General features: G+C 41.7%; 2 protein-coding genes across 9 annotated transcripts in view; one reads left to right on the forward strand and one right to left on the reverse strand.

Annotated features, from left to right (window-relative positions):
- Window positions 1-2,319, forward strand: part of pikfyve (phosphoinositide kinase, FYVE finger containing) — a 24,369-nt gene extending 22,050 nt beyond the window's left edge. For both annotated transcript variants that reach the window (XM_058081395.1, XM_058081397.1), the window contains one exon: window positions 29-2,319. In XM_058081395.1, coding sequence (XP_057937378.1) covers window positions 29-144 — 116 coding nt within the window. In that variant the 3' untranslated portion in view covers window positions 145-2,319. The remainder of the gene's footprint in view (window positions 1-28) is intronic.
- Window positions 1,621-25,169, reverse strand: ankrd44 (ankyrin repeat domain 44). Of its 7 annotated transcripts, none has more exons than XM_058081401.1 (29): window positions 24,809-25,169; window positions 21,282-21,365; window positions 20,228-20,306; window positions 20,076-20,146; window positions 19,294-19,494; window positions 18,957-19,044; window positions 17,180-17,322; window positions 16,869-17,081; window positions 16,566-16,644; window positions 15,454-15,568; window positions 15,295-15,377; window positions 14,383-14,446; window positions 13,928-13,996; window positions 13,712-13,852; window positions 13,253-13,318; window positions 12,096-12,207; window positions 11,879-11,950; window positions 10,835-11,036; window positions 10,676-10,763; window positions 10,485-10,602; window positions 9,638-9,860; window positions 9,477-9,564; window positions 8,641-8,724; window positions 8,431-8,576; window positions 8,275-8,357; window positions 7,801-7,827; window positions 7,083-7,165; window positions 6,916-7,007; window positions 1,621-5,467 (listed from the first exon to the last, which is right to left on the reverse strand). In XM_058081401.1, the coding sequence occupies exons 1-29, from the start codon at window positions 24,833-24,835 to the stop codon at window positions 5,202-5,204; spliced, it is 3,207 nt and encodes a 1,068-aa protein (XP_057937384.1). In that variant the 5' UTR covers window positions 24,836-25,169; the 3' UTR covers window positions 1,621-5,201. The 7 variants fall into 7 exon arrangements, with proteins under 7 accessions (XP_057937384.1, XP_057937381.1, XP_057937386.1 ...); XM_058081398.1 differs by having other exon boundaries at window positions 14,383-14,491; XM_058081403.1 differs by having other exon boundaries at window positions 14,383-14,491; window positions 24,757-25,169.
- Window positions 25,170-25,611: the final 442 nt, after the last annotated feature.

Consider the following 25,611-nt stretch of genomic DNA (forward strand, 5'->3'; position numbering starts at 1 on the left):
AGTCAACTCACAACATTGTCGTCCTTAGGGAAGATGCCCACCGTGGTGTCCCCAGAACTGTACCGCGCTCGCTTCTGCGAAGCCATGGATAAATACTTCCTCATGGTGCCGGACCATTGGACGGGACTGGGCATTAACTGCTGAGAGGGACATGCCCGATAGGGTCCAATATGCACGTCTTTTTTCTTTTTGTATACATTCCATTATGTAGAGAGGCGGCATTCCAACCTTTAAAGTGTTTATTTTTATCCTTGAGGGTTTCGAGTCTAGTGGTAGGTCCTTCTTGCTGTTTTATCGGTGCCACGTGTTCATGATGCTCTCATATACTGTAATTTAAACTTTGAATATGTACATAGATGATGTAACTATTAAAAGATTAACACCGATTCTTAAATCATTGTGGCAATTTAAGAGAACTATTAATAAATATACATGTTATATACTGTATATCATATTTTTATTAGTTTTTAACTATTTAAAAATTAAGTATTTGACATACACACTTGTAAACCAAAGTTGAACCAGAAAATAAAAGTACATTTTAATTTTCTTTTCATGGATCAACATACTGGACCGCACGGTAGTCCAGTGGAAGACCTGGGTTAGATTCTTCACTTGGGCATCTCTGTGTGGAGTTTGCATGTTTTTCCTGCGCATGCGTGGGTTTTCTCCGGGTACTCCGTTTTCCTCCCAAATTCTAAAAACATGCTAGTTTAATTGGAGACTCCAAATTGTCCATAGGTATGAATGTGAGTGTGAATGGTTGTTTGTCTATATGTGCCCTGTGATTGGCTGGCAACCAGTCCAGAGTGTACCCCGCCTCTCGCCAAAAACACCCTGCAAGCCTAATGATGATAAACGGTATAGAAAATGGATTAACCTACTTAAAAATAATTACAAAAATGTACTACTAATAAAACTTCATTATAAAAATTTAATATTTGAAAAATAGATTAAAAAACATTTTAAGTAAAAACATTTTTTTTAAAAGTAAAAACGAATATAAAATTAAAGTACCAAAGTTTACTCCTTCATTTTGAATTGTACATCTATATTAATATCAAATCTTGACTATATATAGTTGTTATATTTGATATAACATGTTAAAAAATACACCTTTTTTTCAAAGTAACATTGTCTGTGAGTATATACTATATGTATATATACACTGATTACTTACAATTAATAATACTGTAAAATATAACAAATCCTTCTCATCCATAAAATACCTTACCTCAAACACGTTTTTATCCCTTGGGAAATTTACTTTTACATGATATTTAAAAGTATTTACATGTGGAATTAAAATCACTATCATATCATCACAAATCACAATTAAAGTATTTACATGTGGAATTAAAATCACTATCATATCATCACAAATCACAAAAAGCCTCTTCATCAATGAAGACCTTACTTCTAAGAGAGACCTCTTCTCTTTCCCCCTTGGGGATTTTTTTTTTTAAACCAAACAATAAAATTGATTTTATGATGACTTGCCACCATTCTATTTGGACTCTCTTCATTTTGTATTTTGCATGTATTTATTTAAATAGCAAACAAACGGGGGGGGGGGGGATTTGTATTTAAATAGTGAAGGGAAACACAATAACAAAAGGCCAAACTGCACACATTTAATGTTCTAATTGTACAATATATATATAAAAACAAAAAGTGTAGCTGACGAACAGCCGTCAGCGAGTCGTACTGCATCAGGAACTGCTGTGAAAAACATGTTTTTTTTGTTGTTTTTTAAAACGACGTGCTGAGGAAACATCTGATCGTCTCTTAAGTTAATTTAAGGTCATATGTTGAGTCTGTAATGAAAACTCATATGAAGCATCAATATATAAAAGAGCAGTACCAAATACAACCTTTAAGTTCACCAACAGCAAATCAGAGCATAGTTGGCAAAAATAAACAGACATAAAAATTCTCTCTTCATTCAAAGTGAAATGTCCGTAAATTACCGTATAACTTACCAACACCATCATTTCCTTATGCCCTTTAGTTAAAAATTCACTAAAATGCCCTCTAGTGGTTTGGGTCAATAGCAAACATGGCCCTCAATGTATTTCATATTTCTCAGTTATGATACTTCAAAATTCAAATGACAAAAAAAGAACATTTGGTTTAGTCTAGTACCTGTTTGGTTTTCAATTCAACACCATTGGGAATGTTTGCCTTCCAGCTCCAGTGGAGTGACAATACAAAAAGACACATTTAGATGCTCCAAATAACAGTGAGTACACATCTATTTAACGTATACAAAACATTATTAGGCCCGCAGTATTTATTTATGCTGGTTATTATTGTGAAATGGCTGTGATAAAAACAAAAATTGTGAAAATAACCTTGTATGTGAAATTTGAGTTTTTTTTCATCTTGCAAGATTTGGATGTTTTGATCCAAATATGACGCCCTCAATATACTCATATGCATATATACTTCGTTTGTCTCAGTGACACACAAATCGTGAAAATACCTCTTCCGTGAAATTTCAGGGTTTTTTTTCATCTTGCAAGATTTGGATGTTTTGATCTTGTAATATTGAAATTTCATCCATGTGAAAACTTTTTTCTTTCATAATTTTTTGGTTTATTTCATTCCAATGCACCCCCGGAATATTGCAATTTTGTCATTCTAAAATGATTTCCCCCCCCTTAACATTAGTGGAAAATAAACAATTTTATGCTTGGAATATTTAATCTTCTTTCCCAGAGTATTGCTTCTTTATAGTATAGTACGTTTTTTCTAAGTGCGGTGAAAACGCCATGGTAAACATCTGATCATCACATCCTAAAAATTCACTGTAAATAACGGCGATAAAATGTGCTGGTTGTGATTAGGCCACCTGACCCTTTTACTGTATACAGTAGATCCTCGACTATTCCCCACATACAGTGTTCCCTTGTTTATCGTGGGAGGGATAAGTTCCAAAATAGCCCACAATAATTGAAATCCACAAAGTCATCAATGACTGTATAATTATAATATACGTCTTAAGTTAATAAAATCCCTCACAATACACTTTTCGCAAAGTTCAAATTTCTACTTATGAGATTGACATATGAAATTTAAGGGACTCACGCATTCACTCCTCTGATTGTGGCTTGTCCTGGCGCTGTTTTTGTATCCTTGTTAAAACATGTTCCTCCTCAATCATACAACATACAACGATCATACAACAGGAAACAGGCAGTCCTGCGCGAAGGAGACAACGGTCTTCAGACAATCAGAACGCAGAAAACAATGAGCGGGTCCTCTGGACATGCCTTTAACTCTCAAATGAGTATACAACACCCTCTACTGGTAGCAGTACTAAATACAATACCACACATACACAGCACCAATAAATCACGCTAATACACCACAAGGATGCAGAACACATTGCGTGTTCATACTTTAAAAAACTCCACAAAGAAGTAAATCTAAATCTACAAAAGGGTGAACCGCGATGTAGTGATGGAACAGTATTCCAGATTTATTTTTTCTGCCTTAAATGGTAAATTATACATAGTTTAATGCTTAACTTAAACCCAAAATGAGAGTGATGAAGCTATGAATCCAGCAGAGGGTGCTGTCTCACAAAGTCAATATGCTGTGACAAGACGTGATGTTGTGTACTTTAAATGCACAATTAGCACAATACTATACAGTCATTGCTCATTTATCGCAGTGAATTGAAATCAGACCGAACCGCTTCTTTTTTAAAAATCATATTTTCGTAATTATGGCGTAGAAAACCTGTTTTTGAAACTTTAGAGCCTTCTAGACATGAAATAACACCCATATCCTTTACATCAGTATTACCCAATATAGTAGACATTATAAGAGAAAATAAGCCATTTAAGACATAAATAAAACTTGTGCTTGTGTGTGTCATAGTTAGGCCTGTCACTATAATGGATAAATCGATTTATTCAACGATTAAAAAAAACGGATAATTATGACGCCCTCGATATACTCATATGCATATATACTCCGTTTGTCTCTCTGTGACACACAGGCTGAAGGACAAGAGGGTTCACTCTGCATCTGTCTGTGGCATTTGTTCTACAAGTGGAATGACCGGAAAGAGTGGGCTCTCATCTCATTACGCATCTTTGTGGAGGCTAGGCTACTAGCTACGGTAGCTACTATCACAGCTGCAGTTAGCCAGCTCCGTGACTCGGCATTCGCTAACATGAATCGACTTTTAACCACGTTGTGGGGATATTTCTGTTTTAAACAGAACACCGACGACCGACACGGATAGTTTTTCTCAACTTCGAGGGGAAAAAAAGTACCGATGGAGGTGCTCGGGCAGCGATGCCTTCGTCACGACTGTCTGCTTACGGCAAATATAAACAAAACAGTTCAAAATGCTGCGCGCGCACAAAGTAAACATCGGAAAAACATACACACATACAGGCAACTTCTGTGTTAAGCTAATGACTCACACACATACACGGTACAAAAGTGGTTCATAATTAAATGGTGCGTGTATTTTCGCCATGAGCGAATAACGAGGATCTACTGTATTTTAGGAAATGTCGATTTAAAAACAAAAACAAGCGTCAAGGCACTGCACTGATGGCACATTGCTGGTAGGTAGTCACACGGTGGTTGAGGGGGCGGTGATAGAAGAGGTCAAGGCCTTGTGTCTTTACATTTAAGTGCTGGCAGTTTTTGTACCATTGTGTCAAATGAAAACAAAGAAGAGAGGAAGACTCCCTGTCAGGTGATTTTGGCGGGAATTATTTGTTTTTTTCTCATTTTTTTCTTTTTCTTTAAAAGCATTGGCTACCCTGGTTCACGAATGTCGGCATGCAGGAAAAGGGCAAAATGGAGTCTTTCTTAACAAGCCAGCTTTGTGCTTCAGGTAACAAAGTGATTGTTGCGACGATGACTCTGCAATTTTAATAAGTGCGTACGCCATAGGAGTATCGTTGCAGGTTGACATGTTCAATCAACATTATTATTGTGTTAAAAGCTGCTTATTTTGTACAACAAACCAGCCTGTTAGGAAAAACTACTAAAAGGACATTTAGTTTGTTTTTTTTTGTACAAAAGATGGCTTTTTTCTGTCTTTCTTGTAAAAGACAAAAAAAAGGTCTCACCAGGTGAAGACTGAGAAACGAGGTCAGTTTGGATTTCAGCACCCGTGAGAGAACAAACATGCAACCTTCTTCAGTCCAAAAAGACATCACCTCACAATGTCAGAACGTTTCCGAATCCTCAGAGTCGTTCTCTGTGGTCCCCTCGCTGGAGGGTCCCGACGGGTTCCGTGAGCTGCGCGGTCCACGGGGTCGGGCGCCGTCGGGGGGGCCTCTAGGCGCCTTAGGGGGCAGCTGCCTCAGCAGGGAACCCGGGGAGGGGGCCCCAGAGCTGCAAGGGGAGCAGAAAGGCATCATGGTAGCCAGAATGAGAGCCAGACAGTCTGCCACCTCATGGCTGGGAGCGCAAGCCAGAGCTGGGGTCAAACCTGCGGGACAGAGAGACAGGGATGGAGGGGGGGGAGCGAAACGGCAAAGCGGGAGACGGAAAAGAGGGACGGAGCGGCAATCTGTTAGTGTTTCAGCCAGCAGACACATACGTGAGGGGAGGGGTGCAACAGTAACAGTACATACAGTACATACAGTACATGCTACATGGACAAAGGTACTGAGACACACCTTTTAATTAATTCAGTGAAGTCAGACCAAACTGCTAATTACTCTGTCCCAACACTTTTGTCCATGTGGTGCACTGCACTGCAAACAAGTAACTTTAACTGACCTTTAAATTACAGTTTCTACTATCAGTTGGAACTTATTTTTTCATGACTAAAAGTTTAAGTTTAGGCAAAAATCCACAGATAATTGCACATAAAAATGTTCATTTTTGACACAGCTTGCTCTTTTTGATGCTCAATTCCAATTTTGGATCAACATTTGCAGTAAACGTTACTTTTGGAACTATTGAATTTGATTCAGCTCCAGAACCCTTTAAAAAATATAAATTAGTAACAAATGCAATAATGACTACAACATCATTACACATACAAACTAGTGACCTGCTTTCCAGGTCATGTAATTGACCAAGATTTAGGCTTTTTCCACACTATAAGGCACACTTAAAAACCTTTAATCTTCTTTCTCTTTCAGCTTTTCCCTTCAGGGGTCACCACACCAAATCAATCTCCTCCATCTAACCTGCTGTCTTTTGAATCTGTCTCTCTCACACCAACTACCCCCATGTCCTCCTTCACTACATCCATAAACCTCCTCTTTGGTCTTCAAAACGCAGCATCCTTTTACCAATATATTCACTATCGCTCCTCTGGACATGTCCCAACCATCTCAGTCTCTGACTTTATCTAACATGTAATGTCCCTCTGTACTTGTTCCTGATCCTATCCATCCTGGTCACTCCCAATGAGAACCTCAACATCCTCATCTCTGCTACCTCCAGTTCTGCTTACGTATTTACTTACTTAAAAACCTTTAATATTCTCTGAAATTGACCATGTTCCTTATGAGTGTATTGAGTTCCAAAATCTGTAAAAATTATGGTAAGCTTTTAGTAAGGGCTCCGCTTGATTGACTGTCGGACCATTTCCCGCTGACACAAGGACGCAATACGTATGCTGGCAGCGATAAACCAATCAGAGAACAATACGTACATTCACCTCTGTGATGAACTATACATATAGATATACATAATAAATACTGTAGACTGTGGGTATAGGCTTGAGCAAGCTGATGCTAAGCTAACAAAAACACTTTTAAAGAGCCTTTTTCCACCATCCTAATGAGTAAGTAAACTTTCTTCACAGCTTAGTGGGAAAGCAGATCAAAGAAAATAGCGCAAAGACTGCCGGAAGTCAACACTGAAGGCGCACGCAGGAAGAGGCTACTGCTGCCATGTCAAGCCAAGTCGAGTGCACCTCACCGTTCTCGTCCACCGTCTGAATGTTGGCTCCACGAGACAGCAGCTCCTGGACCGCCCGTTTGAGTCCGCTACGAGCCGCCAGGTGGAGGGGGCTGCCAGGGAGAGGTCAATGGTCACTGATGATGGTCACTGACTTTGGGTGGATTTTGCCGTGGCAAGGAACTCACGTTTGCAGGGCGGCATTTGTGGCGTTGATTCGCTCCGAGTCGGACAATTTGTCCAGGATTAGCAGGGCGCACTCTTCTTTTCCCTGGAAAGAGTTTAGAGTCAAGAACTCAGTCTCATTGGTGTATTTCCTCCAATAGTGGCCTCCACTCTAATAGACGCAATGCTTCAATGAATCACCATATGGTTTCCCACTTCAAAAGGAAGACCTTTTTTAAAAAAATGTTTTTTTCATGTTGTTTTTGTAGCATTATTTATGCATTGAAAAATAATTACAATTACATAAATTGTAAAACTTAAGTCCTCGTTATCTATAAACACCTTACCTCTATGAACCCTTCTGTTTTCACACCACAGATAAAATAACAGGTGTTAGTATTTTAATTTTAAAAAATTATATGCAGCCATGATTTACACTGTAAAATATTGTAAAAAAAAAAAAAAAATTATAGTCCTCACTTAAAAATGCCCTACCTCTAATAAGTGCCTTTTTGCCACAGCAAAAATAACAGGCATTGCAATATTATATTTTAGGAAATATGTCTTTAAATGTTATTACAATATTATTACATAATATAGGCGTTCTCATCCATAAACACCTTACTACTAATAAACCTCTTTTTTTCACCACTGGCGATGACATGTTAAAATATTTGTGTTTAATGTATTTTTTAAATAAAATAAATTATTAAATACCATTCACGTCCATGAACACCTTACCTCTAACAAACGCCTCCTCTTTTTCCCCTTCAGGAGAAAAAAAAACAGCAGTTATTTAAAATGCTATAACGTTATGTGGAAAAAAATACTAATCTTCTCATTGATAAATGCCTTACCTCTGATAAACATTTGATACTGTCTGCAGTTGAGTAATATGTAAAATGTTCCCATGGCCACTATTTGAGGAAATATGGTAATCAATGCTAACAAAATAAATCATTCCCATCTCCATTTTGTAACAATAACATCATATGGAAAGACAGGAGATGCCCGCCTTTGACAGGGTTAGCTTCTGGGACCACCAACAAATTCACAAATATTTAAGACGCCGATAAAAATGTCACATAAAATGGACACTTGACTACCTTGTCCCCTCCTCTAAACCCTCCTGCTACCTTAACATCAACCTTCTGCTCCGATTTTGTATCAACATTTGCAATAATAGTGGCTGTTGTAATTGGAGTAGACACTTACATTCTTACAAGCTAGATGCAGGGCAGTGTTGCCATCCTTGTCCGCTTGATGGAGGCTGCTGGTGGCATTGTTGAGCAGAACCTCTGGAAACAAAACAAACACAAAATAAAAACAATTTTCAGGACACGTGGTAGGAAGTAAATGCCGTCTGCTCACCAAGGACCCCAATGTGACCCCTCTCGGCCGCCATCATCAGCGCGCTGCGACCCGATTGGTCCACGGCATCCACTGGTGCATCGTGGGAAAGAAGCAACTGGACGCAATCCACGTGACCCGAGAAGGCCGCCGCGTGGAGGGGGGTCCTGGAACAGGGAGGAAAGGATGTGACCCCATGATGACACACACACGCACACACACACTTTTTACCTGTCTTTAGCGTCCTTGCAGCCAGCGATGTCTGAACCCATGGCCTCCAGCAGCAGAGATGCACACGCCTCGTGGTCGTTCACCCTGTTAGCAGCAATATAAAAAATTTACAGGAATTGCAAAAATTCAAATGAATTTTATTAAACTTTGTAGAAAATCATGACAAATTATTTAATTTGCAATTACCGGTATTTTTTTTTAAAAACATTATTGATTTTATATTAATTGTATTTCTCAAGTTTATGTTTATGCTTAATTTGAAATATTTTACCTACGTAATTATTTCAAGATTTTTTTTCACAACAGTTACTTGCAATTAAGTGCCACGTAAAAAATAAATGAAATCGAATTAAACCATTACAAATACCATTAAATATATAAAAATACCATTAAAAATATTAAAAATGTCCTAAAATCGGGGCACACAAAAATACAGCATATTGGTGAAATAAATAAATAAATGTATTATATTATTATATATACACAAATCAATTAAAATCAATTCATGGAAAGTGTAATACATTAATAATAATAGTATATTTTATTATATATTGTAATGAATGATTTTACCTAAGATTGTTGTTTTATACAGTATATATAATTACCATTATTAAATTTTGTCCATTATGAAGTTATTGGAGACCCTGTACAGGCTCCTTGAGTGCCCAAAAATACACCTGTAAATACTTTCTTTGTCTTTTAATATATTAATTTAATTTCACAATTAATCAACAGCACCTCTGCTGGTTGCAGACATGTATTGCACTTCATTCTGCCTCAGGTGCTGCCAAAGGCATAGCTCCTACTAATCAATTAATCAATTATTATGAACTTACACAGCACAGTGCAGTGGCGTGAACGGGTTTCCGTCAATGCAGCGACAACCTTTCTGCTCCAGTAGAACCTCCACACAGCCCTCGTGACCTACACACACAGATACGTGCAGACAGGATATATTACAAAGATGCACAGACTCCGGCCACTCTCTCACACTGACCATGGTAGCAGGCCCAGTGCAGTGGCGTGTATCCGTGGTGGTCTCTAACAGGTGGCAGCGAGTCTGGTTCAGGGCAGGCGATGCTCAGGAGCTCGCTCAGCCAGGAGGCGTGGCCGCGCGCCGCCGCCAGGTGGATGGCAGTGCGACCCTGTGCGTCGCCCAGCAACACGGAAGCCTCCTGCTCCAGAAGACACTGGACGCACTCCTCTTGGCCACACAGTAGCTGAAAGGGGGACGAACAGGGATGACTTACAGTGGATTATTGGGGCATTTAGGGGCTTTCATTTTATGTCACCTTCACTGACCTCAACAAAAAAAACAGTACAGTGAAAAAAAAAAAGAGATTCAAACCCAGATCTTCCCAATCTTTATAATTTTAAAATATCTGTGTTGCATTGTGTGCTTATTATTACTAATAGTAGTATTAGTACTGTGTAGGCGGCACAGCGATCGAGTGGTTAGCGCGCAGACCTCACAGCTAGGAGACCAGGGTTCAATTCCACTCTCGGCCATCTCTGTGTGGAGTTTGCATGTTCTCCCCGTGCATGCGTGGGTTTTCTCCGGGTACTCCGGTTTCCTCCCACATTCCAAAAACATGCTAGGTTAATTGGTGACTCCAAATTGTCCATAAGTATGAATGTGAGTGTGAATGGTTGTTTGTCTATATGTGCCCTGTGATTGGCTAGCGACCGCCTCTCGCCCAAAAGACAGCTGGGATAGGCTCCAGCACCCCCTGCGACCCTTGTGAGGAAAAATGATAGAAAATGAATGAATGAATGAATAGTACTATGTACTAATACTAAGTAATAGTACTAAGTATACTAGTCTAAACTATACTAAGGCTCACCCCGAGGTGCAGTGCTGTCATGCCATGGTTGTCCGCCATGTTGACGTCCACTTCCCTCTCCAGCAGCAGAGACACGGCATCCACATGACCCCCTGCCACGGCCAGCATCAGAGGGGTCCTAAGGAAACACGGTATGCGTAAGAAAAGATGAGTATGGGGTAAATGTCATGTGATGGCGAGGAATCACTCACTGTCCCTGAGAGTCAGCAGCGTCTGCTAGGTCTGCGCTGTCTGATTCGTCCAGCAGGAGGCGCACGCACGATGTGTGGCCGTTCATTACTGAAGGAAGGGACAACATGTTAGCAGACAGTTAGCTCCTTGCTAAACTGCATCTACAACACTGACTTTACCTGCTAAGTGTACTGGGGTGCCTCCGTGCTGAGTGTCGCAGGTGCGCGTTGACGCCCCATGGCTGAGGAGGATGTGCACGCAGTCTGTGTGACCCCGCTGAGCCGCCATGGCAAGAGGGGTCCGGCCAGCCTCGTCCACGCGATCTACCTCCCTCTCGCCCTGCAGCAGCACCTCCAAGGCCTGAGCATGGCCGTGGTATGCCTGCACACACCAAGCATGGCACATTCAAGTATCAGGAAGTCTTATTCTCTATCTTGTGAAAGGAAGTAAACTCCAGCCTGACATCAAATAACCAGAATTACATCATCTACCCTGTGACAGGAAGTAAACAGGAAGTCTGTCATTGTCTACTATGTGACAGGAAGTAAATCCGGGGCCTATACTCCATGGTATGGAGTGTGCAGTACTACAAAGCTGGATACCAACTTCATTAGTCAAGTCAGGATTTTCTAGTCGTCATGAGCGCTTTCACATAAAGGGGGCGGGGTTAGCAGCAGATTGGTTGGTTGGTAGAAGAAAAATGCGTCATTAATGACGCAAAAATAAAAACAAAATGAACCCTGACACCTGCATGACAGCAACACTGAGGAGCCACATTCGGAAAAGATCCAGGATTAATTTCACTTTAATAACAGGAAGAATAAAACAGATAATAAATATGTTAAATGAAATAAAATACATGAAAAATTAAACTGTTTGTTGTCGATGTTATCATTTTCTGAGACAACTGATTGGTCAGTGGGTGGGGCTTTTATAGATGTGATCTCTTATTGGTCTGTAGGATGTACTGTGTTTTTGGCTCTCGAAACCAAACCTGCTCATAAGCAGGCTAGTGCCAGTGTATGAGTTACCATGGCAACATAATGTAACATACAAGCCAAAGTACAAGCCCCAGAAATCTGACGTCTTTATCTACCATATGACAGGAAGTAAACAGGAAGTTTGCCATCAAGTAAACAGAAAACCTGCTACCAAGTAAGCAGGAAGTGTCCCATCTTCTACCATGCAACAGGAAGTTGCATGCAAATTGTTGTGCTACTCACAGCTAGGTGCAGAGGACTCCTGGCGTTAGGGCATTCTGGGTCGTCATGGTAACCGTCATCTCTGTCCAGCAGCTGCACATCACATAGGTCACATGATCAGTGCACGACCCACCTGTGTTATGCTTCAGTTACTTTTATTTGGAGCTATTTGGCTGGAAATCGAATATTTTATAGCCACTAATTCCCAGTTTGTGTGTGTGTGTGTACATGCACATACCAGCTGCAGACAGTGTTTGTGCCCGTAGGCTGCAGCGTAGTGCACTGGACTGTAACCTTGTTTGTCTTTGAGGGAGGCTGTCGCTCCGCTCTGAAGCAGGAACTCCAAACATCTAGAAAATGAGACAGCGAAACACAAGGACGTTCTACACATCTTCCACTACACATCTCTGTTCATGATAAAGCACAGTGCATGCTGAAGCAACAGGTGGTGCTATAGCATCTAACTAAGGCCTCTGAGGCTCATTTAGCCCATCAGAAGCATGTAGAAAGTCACTCCAGGAAAAGGCACCATAACAACAATGGTGAAAATTGTCATTAGCCTCTTTAGCACAGAAATACCTCACAACAACAATGTTAGATGGGTCTCAAACACGCGGCCCGCTAGTTTGAGGCCCCCGCCTTGATATGAAAGTTTAATGTTAGTGCGGCCCGCGCAAGTTTGGTATGGATGCTGTATGGTATCATGTACCCAGAAAAAATTATTACGTTTGATTATTGTTTGATGTTTGATGTTCATGTTAAAGGTTAAACTCGCTATCCGTGTGGAAGTGGTAGGTTTTTGGCTATTTAAGTTTAAAGGAAATAACTTGAAGGCTACCGTTTAGGTCGCTAGATCTCTAGTTTGCGAGTTAGCATGTGTCTCAAGACCCTGCAGTTGCGCAATATGTTGTGAATAAAAAAAGTATAAATGCGACTATAGTCGTGTTTTGTCATGTCTACAGGGCTCTAATAATGCTTTGTTAATTTTAATCTGAAAAAAATAATTTGTCTACCCACCAACTATGTGGTTTCTTAAGTTTTTATTATTTGCCGTTTTATTATTATTATTATATTTATTTATTACTGATTGATTTCTTTATTCTTGATTTGTTTATTTATTTCTCATCTTATTTTGTGCAGAAAAATAAAAATTAAGATATTTGAGAACAGTGGAATGTTTTATCAGAGCTTTTATTGTAGAAAATCAGAACCAAAGCACTGAAAAAGTTTGTATATTTTTCTGTTTTTAATAAATGCGTTTTTGTTTTTTTTGGAAAACCTGATGCGGCCCAGCCTTGCCCAGACCCTAGCTCCAGTGGCCCCCAGGTAAATTGAGTTTGAGACCCCTGGTTTACAGTGTGAAAAAAAACTAAAATAGCTTTAGTTTGGACTCACAGTGCAGCCTCTTTCTCCCGCTCCGCCTGCACTCCTTCACTCTCAGGCTCCAGAGCAACACGGCGCCTGAAAGACATGTATAGTACATTAGGCTATTAGTGCATTAGCTATCTCTGCATGCACTGTAAAATGTTGCTACTCAGCTTTACTGTTAGTCATTTGTGTTACATTTATTGTTGTGTTACCATGATACTGATGCTGAGCAGTTTGCTCCCCACCACTATTACAACATTGGTTCTGTTGCTGCTTTGTGGTCCAATGCACTTGTTAATAAATGACCATGTTTTCCTGTCCACTTTTTCATGCACTCAAAATTTAACAAATTATCACATTTCCAATTATCTCCTCGTTCCAATTAAGTCATCATCCATGAATCAACACTACTATAATTAGCTCATTTGTGGTACTCTGGAGCAGGAGACGTCCACATAGGTGGGCTTGCATGTCCTGGTCTTTCACCTTCGGTCCAGGTCAGAAGCAGCAGCATAGTGCAGAGCAGAGCGCCCCCAATTGTCTGTGGCATTAATGGCGGTCCCACAAGCCACCAGGGTCTCCAGACACTGATAGTGACGACTCGCGGCAGCATAATGGAGCGAAGTCCTGCGAGACAACCAAAAAACAAAAATCAATACTTTTCCGGTGCAATAGAGCGCTGATAATCACAAAGTAAACAACCTGCCGCAGTTGTCCCTCCTGTTGTGGTCACCGCCGCTCGTCAACAATAACTTGACACACTCCACGTTGCTGCACACAAACACCAGCATCACATGATCAATAAAAGCATGGCGCTTGAACCCTCTCAGAAAGCCCTGTGCCACCATTATTAATATGTAATATTAAACATCTGTTTAAAAACTGACATTTTTGTAGGCCACTTTTTCCTTCATTCATAAATTTATTATTTATTATTGCTGTTGTTGCACATTTTCTTCAGGCTTCTGACTGGCCATAATGGACTAAGCTAAATCACCACTTGTTGATATGGCATATGTTTCACAGCTAACAAAGGTCTTGATTCACGAGGGGGTGGACATTTATTTTGTAAATTTTTATGTTCCATTAGAGTATGCAGAAAATGTGCTTCAAACACAAGAGCTGCTATAAAACATGTTATCCAACATGACGCTCACCCTCCGGCAGCAGCGGCATGCAGGCAGGTCCTCCCCTGACTGTCGGGGGTGTCGATCTGGAAGCCTGCACACAGGACCGAGTCGTTACACATTATGCTAAACCTCCGGCCTGAAGAGGACAGTGCAGGAAGACAGAGGGCAGGGTTGGACAAGTGACGAGTAAAGAGAGAGACAGATGAAGTGGGGCACACAGAGAGAGAGAGAGAGAGAGACAGACAGGAGTTAGTGCTACGGGTGAGGGGAGGAAACAGGTTAGTGCAGTATGGTGCAGGCTACAGCTCCATGACATCTCCATTTTTAAAACATTTTCCGGAGCATAAACTTCTGAAATATTGGAATTTTCCTGCAAGGAAAATGCGTGCAATGAGGCTACAATGATGTACCATCACTTATATCATTGCTTTGCTTCCAACAGCCTCTGATGTGTTCAACTTTCTCCGGCATTTTCTCTCAATGTTGCTCATCAATTACCAAATACAATAATTTCTCATTTACTGCAGTATATAGGTTCTAGACCCGTTCAAGATAAGTTAATTTCCACAAAGTAGGATTCAATATTAATAATAATATTACCCCAATAGTCACTTTTACTCTCCTATTATGCTTTGTTTACATCACATTGGGATCTCTGCAGGGACAGAGCCACCGCTAGCATAGCAAGCTACCAATCTAATTAGTTAACCTCTCCATTTTACTTACTATAAAGTTAATAAATTTGCCACTTCCACACAGAATGAGAGGAGAATATTTATTTTCACTCATGGCACAATGCAATATAATGTCATGTCTCGACATTACTGATGCCTAGTGACCATAATACTACATATAACTTTCAATATTTTTGACTAATTACATGGCATAGGTAACCACAAAACATTATGAGGGGTTAAATGTAATTTCCATGTGGGTTACCTGATGAGAGAAGCTTGCGGCAGCAGTCCGAGTGAGCATTCAAAGCTGCCATGTGCAGTGGAAACATGCCGTTGACACCTCGTCTTTATAAGAAATGGACACGGGAGGACATTTAATAACTGTGGATACGTTGCCATTATCGGACGTTAACACACAAACCTGGTGCAGTCAGCCCCACTGGTGATGAGTGTGTTGATGAGGAGTTCGTGGCCGTAGCGAGCGGCGATGTGGAGCGGCGTGTTGCCGTCCTTGTCCACACTGTCGATCTCGCCACCTGGAATGTCATAACTTGCATATAGCTGAACATAGAAGTGCCATTTTTGGAAACACGCAACATTTGAACAGTACTCAAATAAAACTGTGTTCTTCACACAAAAACATGTCGTACTATGGATCCAGTGTACGCACCCTTATGGGACGTAGTAAAACATAAAAAGTCTCACCAAGCATCCTCTAACTGTATGGGATGCTGCCTTTATTAAGTTATATATAACCATGACAGGCGGCACGGCGGTCTAGTGGTTAGCGCGCAGACCTCACAGCTAGGAGACCAGGGTTCAATTCCACCCTCGGCCATCTCTGTGTGGAGTTTGCATGTTCTCCCCGTGCATGCGTGGGTTTTCTCCGGGTACTCCGGTTTCCTCCCACATTCCAAAAACATGCTAGGTTAATTGGCGACTCCAAATTGTCCATATGTATGAATGTGAGTGTGAATGGTTGTTTGTCTATATGTGCCCTGTGATTGGCTGGCGACCAGTCCAGGGTGTACCCCGCCTCTCACCCAAAGACAGCTGGGATAGGCTCCAGCACCCCCCGCGACCCTTGTGAGAAAAAAGCGGTAGAAAATGAATGAATGAATAACCATGACATTTTTTCAGTGTTATAACGTTGTCAAAATTGAAGACAGAGATACCATTTTTTGCCCCATGTTGATATCTCAACTACTCAATGCTAAAATGTGATCATGATCCGAGTACTGTGACCTGTGTTCTATGCACACAAAAAAATGTCAGATGATGAAATGCAAGATGCTCCCACACCCGTCAGGTATAATAAAACATGGAAAAAGTTTCACAAGACATCTTCCAGCTGCCTCTGAGTCCGTAATCATATAATGTGAATGTGTCAGAATCCAAATTAGAGACGCCATTTTTGGCCCATATTTTGCAAACATGCTACATTTGTAAGAATTAACACTGTGACCTGTGTACAAAATATATCGGAATCCGATTCATCCAGCCCCCAAGGAATATATCCACATGAAGTCTCACCATTCTGGATGAGAGTCTGTGAGCGAGTAAAGCGACCGTGGACAGCCGTCATGTGAAGAGGACTCTTTCCATCTCGACTCTGCAAGGAGGAGAAATAATAGTTAATAATAGTAGTTCAAATATCACGGCAACTTTGGCGCACATCTGCAAGAAATATGTGATGAACAGCCTATTGGTCTCACTCCCATTTCGTCTTTTTGCATTTTCAGGCCCTACCTAGAAACTCCTTAAGATCCAATTATATAAAATGTAACTGGTCTTAAAATTTTGATCAAGAGTTTATATTTAGAAATATTTTTATACCTGCACGTTAACATCGGCACCATTATTGACCAGGACCTCCAAACAGAGAGCTCCGTGCGTGGAGGCGGCAGCAAAGTGCAGCGGCGTGAAACCCTTGTTATTAGCCTGGCTGACGTTAGCACCGTAGTCAATCAGCTCGCTCACCACAGCGTCCTGGCCATTGAAACACGCCACGTGGAGCGCCGTGTTCCCAAAGGCGTTGGACTCATCGATCTGTTGCAGTAAAAACAAATATTCCAATTATTACTGCGACTACATGCACATTGTTTTAAAAAAAAAACCAAAAAAAAAACAACAACAACGATCCTTACTTCTACAGCCAGGTAGAGCAGGTGCTTCACCACTGCTATCTGTCCACTAGAGGCCGCCGTGTGCAGGGGGGTGTAGCCTCGCTTGTCCTTGCAGCTTATCTCCGCCCCCTGACTCACCAGTAGACACACTACATCCAAGTGACCTGGATGTAGTGTAGTACATGTGTAGTAAAATGTGATGTTGTACATTCATTCATTCATTCATTTTCAACCGCTTTTTCCTCACGAGGGTCGCGGGGGTGCTGGAGCCTATCCCAGCTGTCTTCGGGCGAGAGGCGGGGTACACCCTGGACTGGTCGCCAGCCAATCACAGGGCACATATAGACATACACCCATTCACACTCACATTCATACCTATGGACAATTTGGAGGATGTTGTACACTAAAGCATATTAATCACAATCATCTGTGAACATGTAATGTAATATACTGTATGGTCAACAGTATTGTATGGAATATTTTTTAAGCATTAAAAAACCTCCTTATGACCTTCTAAATGCTGTTTTTAACATTATTAAAGCCCTCTTGACATTAAATACACCCCTATAGTTATATTCTGCTGGAGCTGCTCTCCAGTAGTTCCCTTGTATTTTTGTACACTGTGGCTTCTCCCTATTTACCTACATTTTTCCACTCCTCGAGAGTGCACTTTGTTATTAAACATTGTCTCTATACATGTTTTTGTTGTCTTTGCTTTGAGATCCAACCACCGGCTGTTCCTTTACACTCACACTACCCAATATAGCAGACACAATATGAGTAAATAAGACTCATTGTGATGCGTTATGCTATAAATGTGTTCACCCATGTAGCAGAGTGGGTGATGGACAGGGATTTCAGAGTTCAGTTTCTGCTTTGAGTGGGTAACGGACTCAACAATAGCCAGCATTTTTATTAGGTATTGGATATTTATTAAAGATAATTGCGCCTGTTGTTCCTTGTGTCTTACCAAACACCACAGTAGCACTGCACTAACACCTACTAACCAGTGTACTATATACTACGTTTCATCAAAGTCTTTCAATGTGTTTTTTTGAATGCCTTATATTTGTATGTTAGTTCATTTTGTCAATTGTATGCTTAATTTAGGAATGACATTCTTAACATTGGTTAGCAAGCAGACCTCACAGCTAGGAGACCAGGGTTCAATTCCACTCTCGGCCATCTCTGTGTGGAGTTTGCATGTTCTCCCCGTGCATGCGTGGGTTTTCTACGGGTACTCCGGTTTCCTCCCACATTCCAAAAACATGCTAGGTTAATTGGCGACTCCAAATTGTCCATAGGTATGAATGTGAGTGTGAATGGTTGTTTGTCTATATGTGCCCTGTGATTGGCTGGCGACCGGTCCAGGGTGTACCCCGGCTCTCGCCCAAAGACAGCTGGGATAGGCTCCAGCACCCCCGGCGACCCTCGTGAGGAAAACGTGTTAGAAAATGAATGAATTCTTAACATTTGCTTAAATACGGTTTTCTTCTTTTTTTTTTTTTTTTTTTTTACTAACAATAGGCCGTATTCAAACAGGAAACTGCATGATTTATTAATTAATAGATTTTAAAAAGCGCAAAATTCAAAGTGGTGTTTATGCAGTGTGTACGAATCCTTGCAACATTATCATGCAACACAGTAAAACATATCAATTCGTGTATGGCCAGCATATTCACTCATTGAGCATGTTTCAGATTCTCTGAATCGGCATAGCAAAAGGTGGTTAAACCAGATAATGGCATGCCAAATGCCAAAGCGTGTATTGTACAGGTGTACTAATGTATAGTCTTACCCATAAAAGCAGCCCAGTGCAGTGCCCGCCCGTCCTTCTTATCAAAAGCATTGATGTTGGCTCCTTTGGCGAGGAGAAGGTTGACCATCTAACACACACAAACACACCCACACACGGGTCAGGTGATGCATAAACATGCTTGCATTCATCTTGTCTAATGACACAGCTGCTCTCTCTTTCACTGAGACACAAAGGATGTTCGCATCACGGCCGCTATGCTAATCAACAAGGAGCAGAAACAAATGGAAATGTTAGGTAATACTTTCCCGAAGGAAATTATGAGGTAGCCTGTTGCAAAAAAGAAAGAACAACAGATGGCTCAGGTGTCCTGCAGTACCTCCGTGTGGCCATTAAGGGCGGCATGGTGCAGGGCGGTACGTCCCCCTCGGTCTGACACGTTGACGCTGCTCAGCATAGGGATGATGACCTCGGCACAGCGCAGCGCATTGTTGGCGGCGGCCACGTGCAGCGGCGTCTGCCAGTTCTTGTCGCGGGCGTTGACGTCGGCCGAGTGGCGGATCAGCACTCGCACGGCCTCCTATGGGAGGGAAAATGTTAGCATCTCATCATCTTATGCCAAAAAACAAAAAGATGTAAAGCATGTTAAGTTAACAAACAATACATGCCAAAAAATATCATGCAGAGCTTTAATTTAATACGGCATTTGAAGAATAAACACTTGACGGACTATGGTGAGTTTTCTAGGCTTGCCGTGGTATCACTGAAATTAATTAAACACTCTGAATGCACAAAATAATCATCAAACTTACTTCTTTGTTCATTTGCTGCACACTTCATACACTGTCTGCTTTCTCCTCCATTTTCATGAGGCATTCGGGTACACATGTGATTGTTCGGTGCCAGTTATTTTTAATTTTCATTCATGTAAAACCTATTACAAACAGGTAATATGAAAGTATAAAAGTGGGCAAATATGAAAGTAATCCCTGCATCCCTTCATTTTCCGAATGTGGCACGCGGTTAGCTCATCCATTTGGTTTTTCACACTTCCTGTTTTGCACGCCTATAGCATGTATGCTAAATCGCTACCTGCACTGCCTCGACTGGTTCCACCTGTTCCTCATTTGACAACAGGTCTTGACGGTGGAACTAGCTCACCTCGCTGCGGGACGCCACAGCCCGATGGAGGGGGGTGAGCCACATGTTATCTTTCGCATTGACCCGGGCGCCTGTAGAGGGGGCAGAGTAAATCAAAATGTGGTGGCTTAGAGATGGGGGGGGGGGAAACAAACAAACAAAAAGTTTCTTACCAGAGAGGATGAGGAGTTCAGTGATGTCTGCATCGTCCAGGAAGGCGGCCGCATGGAGCGGAGTTCGCTTCTCAGCATCCTGAGGCGAAGAAGTTTGTACACTGTCACACAATGTTATTCCACAATATTCATTCATTCATTTTCTACTGCATTCCAAAAACATGCTAGTTTAATTGGTGACTCCAAATTGTCCATAGGTATGAATGTGAGTGTGAATGGTTGTTTGTCTATATGTGCCCTGTGATTGGCTGGTGACCAGTCCAGTGTTGTACCCCGTCTCTTGCCCAAAGTCAGCTGGGATAGGCTCCAGCATACCCTAATGAGGATAAGTGGCATAGAAAGTGGATGGATGGAGGAAAAAGAGTGCTTTAGCTGGCACTTATATTTTATTATATTGTGACTTAGAAGACTTAGAAGTGTGTTTGTAGGACTTTTTCTCCATTTGTGAGGTCAACAGTCGCTCATGTTAAGAGGTGTGTCCAACTTCTCCCAAGAGATTGCTGCAGCGGGACGCTCTGACCCTCCTTCATTCCTTCATGGGCACCTGGTGTTTCTCTTCTCTTGGCCCACCACGGACTTCTCCATGCTATGTATCGCAACGACACCCTGCGAACTGAACTCCAGGTGGGCGAGGGAAGCGTCGCAGGCATCCCCCCCACCAAAAGCCTTTGTCGCTAATTCCCCTGGTGCGGGAATGACGGACCACGGCTTGCGCCGTAAGTGGCTGCAGGTAGCCGGGCTGGCCGCCGCTCGTATCGGCTATTTTCCCTTCATTGGCGCTGGTCTTGTGTCTATGTGTGTGAACAATGTCTTTTACCTGTATGCCGATTTGTATGCCGAGGTTTTTTTTTTAACAGTCCCACACTGTACTCCTTCATCTAAGAGTCTAGTTTGGAGTTGTTGTTTTTTCCCCTCCCCTCTCCTAGTGTTGCCCCCCCCCCTTATTCACCCCACCTCCTTCATGCAAATTTCCCCACTGAGGGACGAATAAAGGCATATCATTCATTCATTCATTCATTCATTCTACTTATTTAGCAACATTTAGCATCCTCACCAAAGCATTGATGTCTTCAGACTTGCATATGAGCATTCGTATATCCTCTGGGTCAGCGCTAAAGATGGCCTGGATGAGAGGAGGCTGCAGAGAGGAAAAGGACACGCGGTCACTGAGGGAGGATAATGGAGGCATGTGAACATCTGATGACCAGTGTTTGACAAGACAGAGCGTGGTCATGTGTGTGCGTTTATGACCTTAACGTGTTTAGCTAGCACAACAACAATGTCCTTCACTACTACAACAGCTCACTTAGAGGAGGACCAGCAGGAATATTTGCACCAAGCATATTTTTGACAATCAAGATTGTGTGTGTATGTGTATGTGTATGTGTATGTGTATGTGTATGTGTATGTGTATGTGTATGTGTATGTGTATGTGTGTGTGTGTGTGTGTGTACACCAAGGGGCCCTTTGTCCCCGAAGCCCTTATTTTCCCTCCTAGATGTCAGATATGAAGTAAATAGAGGTGCGTTAGCATCGCAGTGCAACATTCTCTTGTGTCATTATCAGTGTACGTCAAGTTATACCATCTATCTACGATGCAACTTGCTGGAACCATATTTGGTAATTCAAGTCAAGTTCAAACTTCCTGCTTTGCGTCCTGTTGCTGGCGCAGTGGAGTGTTTCACTTCTGCGTTTGAAACCACTTCCTCTTTGCAACTTCTTACCTCCAGTGTGAGGCCCTTCATCATCATGACAATTACATGTCACAAGGCCTTTAACCTGGTGACACAAACTACAGTTATAGTTTATTTATGACATCAAAGTTATTGTATTTAACAGTGGTGAGGTTTTGCCAAAAATGCTATAACGCGAGGCACCTGTGCGACATGAATCAATGAAATTGTCATTTGTCCAAAATGTTTTTACCTTATGTTTTGCTATTAATACTCCTTTTAAAAGTAAAAAGTAAGATGTGCGTTTTCAATGTACCTCCATTTTGCTCCATAAAACAAAGCCTACATTCCATCCAAAGGAGAGAAAGGCCTAACAAGCTCATATCCGTCCCGTCGGGGTCAACTTGTGTTGCCCCGTGTCTTTCCACAGCTTCAAGGCCAACAACTTCCTGTGTTTCCTGCTATATTCCCAACGATGGGAAAATGCATGATTGTCCTACAGAACCTTAACTTTCTCAAATAATACAATTTCTCTGTTAATGTGCATCAAGGAATATCTTCAACCACAGAAGACCACAAAAGAAGAGAGGAAAATCTCTGTTGAGTAAAGGAATTCCGTTATCATGCAGTCTGAAAATAACAGGAAGTCCTGCAGTGTGGTGAAGTTACATAAAAAAATCAAGTTATTCCTGCTTTGCTTGCAGACTGATGACACTGCATCGCGTCAGGAATGTCTACATTGGAGCGTGAGGCCATTCCCCCTGAAGCACTCACCGGACACTTCATTAGGTACACCCGCACTGTCTACTTTGAGGCCAAAAGAAGAGATTCATCAAATGAATCCTTTTCCTCGGTTACCTTATACACACACCACCACAGGGTCAAAATATTAGAAACACTTCTCAGTATGACTTATCTTATATTGGATCTTATCGAACCTGTGCAGGTGTACCTAATGTAGTGTCCAGTGAGTATATAACCAAGCTGTGTTGCGCAACACCAACGCTTGCTGTGTTTCCTCCTTTATGTAAGCACACGTGTGTATCTTGGTTTAGCAAAAAAACAAAATGATGCTGTCAGCAGATATTTTTGGTAAGATATGTGCACACAACAGTTATTATTCTAGAACCTATTCCTTATTCCTATTTCCCAGCCTTCCGGGTGAATAATAGCGTCCAAATAGAGTCAACAAAAATAATCTAAGCAGTTTTTTTGGTGTGATTAAGGTGTTTAAGCATCTTATTGGTGCTAAAGAGAATCATGTGATGGTGTGAAAACAAGTCCAGCACACATGGTGACACCGTGAATGCATAGTTGTTGCTGTTGTGCAACGCAAAATGCTTTACTGAAGCACAAAATAGAAGGTTAAGCTCATCAGAGTTGCTATTTTTCCTCAATCTAAAAGGATTATTGCTTCTGAACTATTTGGCTATTTCCTCCAAGAATTTTAAGGGCAAAACCACGTAAATAAATACAATTTGGGGGACTACTATGATCTCTAATAAACAGTAATAACATTCATAAAATGTTATACATAAACAATAAAATATGTACTGTACACGGTGTAATCTATATTTTTCCATTTCAGATGTAAGAATACATAAAAAATGCTCTAATAGAAACCGCACCCAAATCATTCAACAGGACCACTGTCCACAAATACAAAGAAATGTCCCAATTCTTATCAATATTGTTTAAAAATATATAAACATACATTTGTACAAGAAGACATCGCTTTAAAGGAAAACTGCTCTTTGGGGGTAAGTTTGCCCATCATCCACAAATCTTATGTGAGACATAAACACAAGTCTGTCGCTTTTCTGTGCGTTCTAAAGATATAAAAACAGATAAAATGAGACAACTTGTTACTGCACATAATGGGATCCTCCTATGCCGCCTACAAAGACTGCAACTAAAACACCTCCAACAACCTCTAACAAGGTATTATAGTTTTATATACATGCTGTGACTATGTAGTAGCAACTACATTCATGATTAATGTAATTAATAATTACAGTATTTTGGCCATTTTAAGCATAACCGGAACATCATTCCTCGGTGCATTGATTTCACATAGCAATATGCTGTAGAAATGAACTCAAATATGTCGCCTTATATTTTTGGAGTGGTCTGAGGCATTGTTAGCGCCACTCTGACATGCTGCAAGTGAGCCTGTGTTGAAGCTAGTTGCTAGCCGGCTGGTAGCGAGCTAATGTGTTCTAGCTAAGTGTCAATATGACTGTAATGTAGTTTGGTCGGTGTAACAATGTTAATAATAAAAATAATGTCTCTGTAGCTTGTAACTAACGTCAAATTAATGAAATATGTAAATGGTGCATATTGTTAGGCCTTTTCAGAAGGCTTTATAGGCATAATAAGTGGTTCCAATACATGCAGTAATGAGTTTCTGTTTTTATATCTTTAGAACACACATAAAAATGAAAGATATGTCTCATACGGATTTTGGATGATGGGCAAAATGTAATGAAGACCTTACCCTGAAAAGGTGCCAAGTTCTCTCTGCATTTGAGTAAATAAACGCCCCTAAGCCTACATGATGGAAACACGGTAGCTAATTAGGCAAGATACACACACGCACATATTGTAATTAAATGTGACATTAAATATGTTTGTTTAGATGTTCAACAGGAAGCGAGTGTGTTTTGTAATAATAAAATATGTAATAATTAAATCAATGGGGAAAATTAGCATGAGCGCGTTCAAGTGATTCGGCTGCACAATTTAGGCTAAAATGCGATATAACTCCTCATTCCCGATACACGAATTAGGAACCGATGTGCTATAACTACAAATGCGGGGATAAATGTGTTGCAGTTGTGTGTGAAAGTGAATCACCAAGCGTGCTGGATGAGAGCAGGCTAAAGCTAGCGGCGGCTAGCGGCTCTACCTGGTCGGCCAGCTTGAGAACAGCCATCTCTGCCTCGTCTCCAGCGACTCATCCACGCACGCCGACACAGCAGCACCACGGGGCGATGCTGGCAGCGAGGTCCGCTCCTCCTCTCAGGCTAGGGTGTGCGTGGGGCGGCGGGGGGTGGGGAAGTAGGCCGGGCCCGCTTTAGCAGGCTGTGCCTTGCCGCTGGTGGCTTGCTGCGAACTGGGGGACGCTGGAGTCTCTGTGCGAGGGCTCGCTCCTCCTCCGTGTGTGGGAGCCCGAAGGCGGCCAGACTTACCCAGTCGAGCCGGACGAGGAGGAACTCGGAGGTTGTGTCTCGCTTCTCTTGTTTGATGCACTGGGGGCTTCCTCAGCATCAACGCGCACGCACAGGCACGCACTATCGCCGCTGCTGCTGCCATCCACTGGATACAGATGGAACCTAACAAACACTGATCACTTCATTAGGTACACTAGCACACAAACATTCATTCATTCATTCATTTTCTACTGCTTTTCCTCACGAGGGTCGCGGGGGGTGCTGGAGCCTATCCCAGCTGTCTTCAGGCGAGAGGCGGGGTACACCCTGGACTGGTCCCCAGCCAATCACAGGCCACATATAGACAAACAACCATTCACACTCACATTCATACCTATGGACAATTTGGAGTGGCCAATTAACCTAGCATGTTTTTGGAATGTGGGAGGAAACCGGAGTACCCGGAGAAAACCCACGCATGCACGGGGAGAACATGCAAACTCCACACAGAGATGGCCGAGGGTGGAATTGAACCCTGGTCTCCTAGCTGTGAGGTCTG

This window comes from Doryrhamphus excisus, chromosome 9, assembly GCF_030265055.1.
Source record: "Doryrhamphus excisus isolate RoL2022-K1 chromosome 9, RoL_Dexc_1.0, whole genome shotgun sequence".
Taxonomy (NCBI): domain Eukaryota; kingdom Metazoa; phylum Chordata; class Actinopteri; order Syngnathiformes; family Syngnathidae; genus Doryrhamphus; species Doryrhamphus excisus.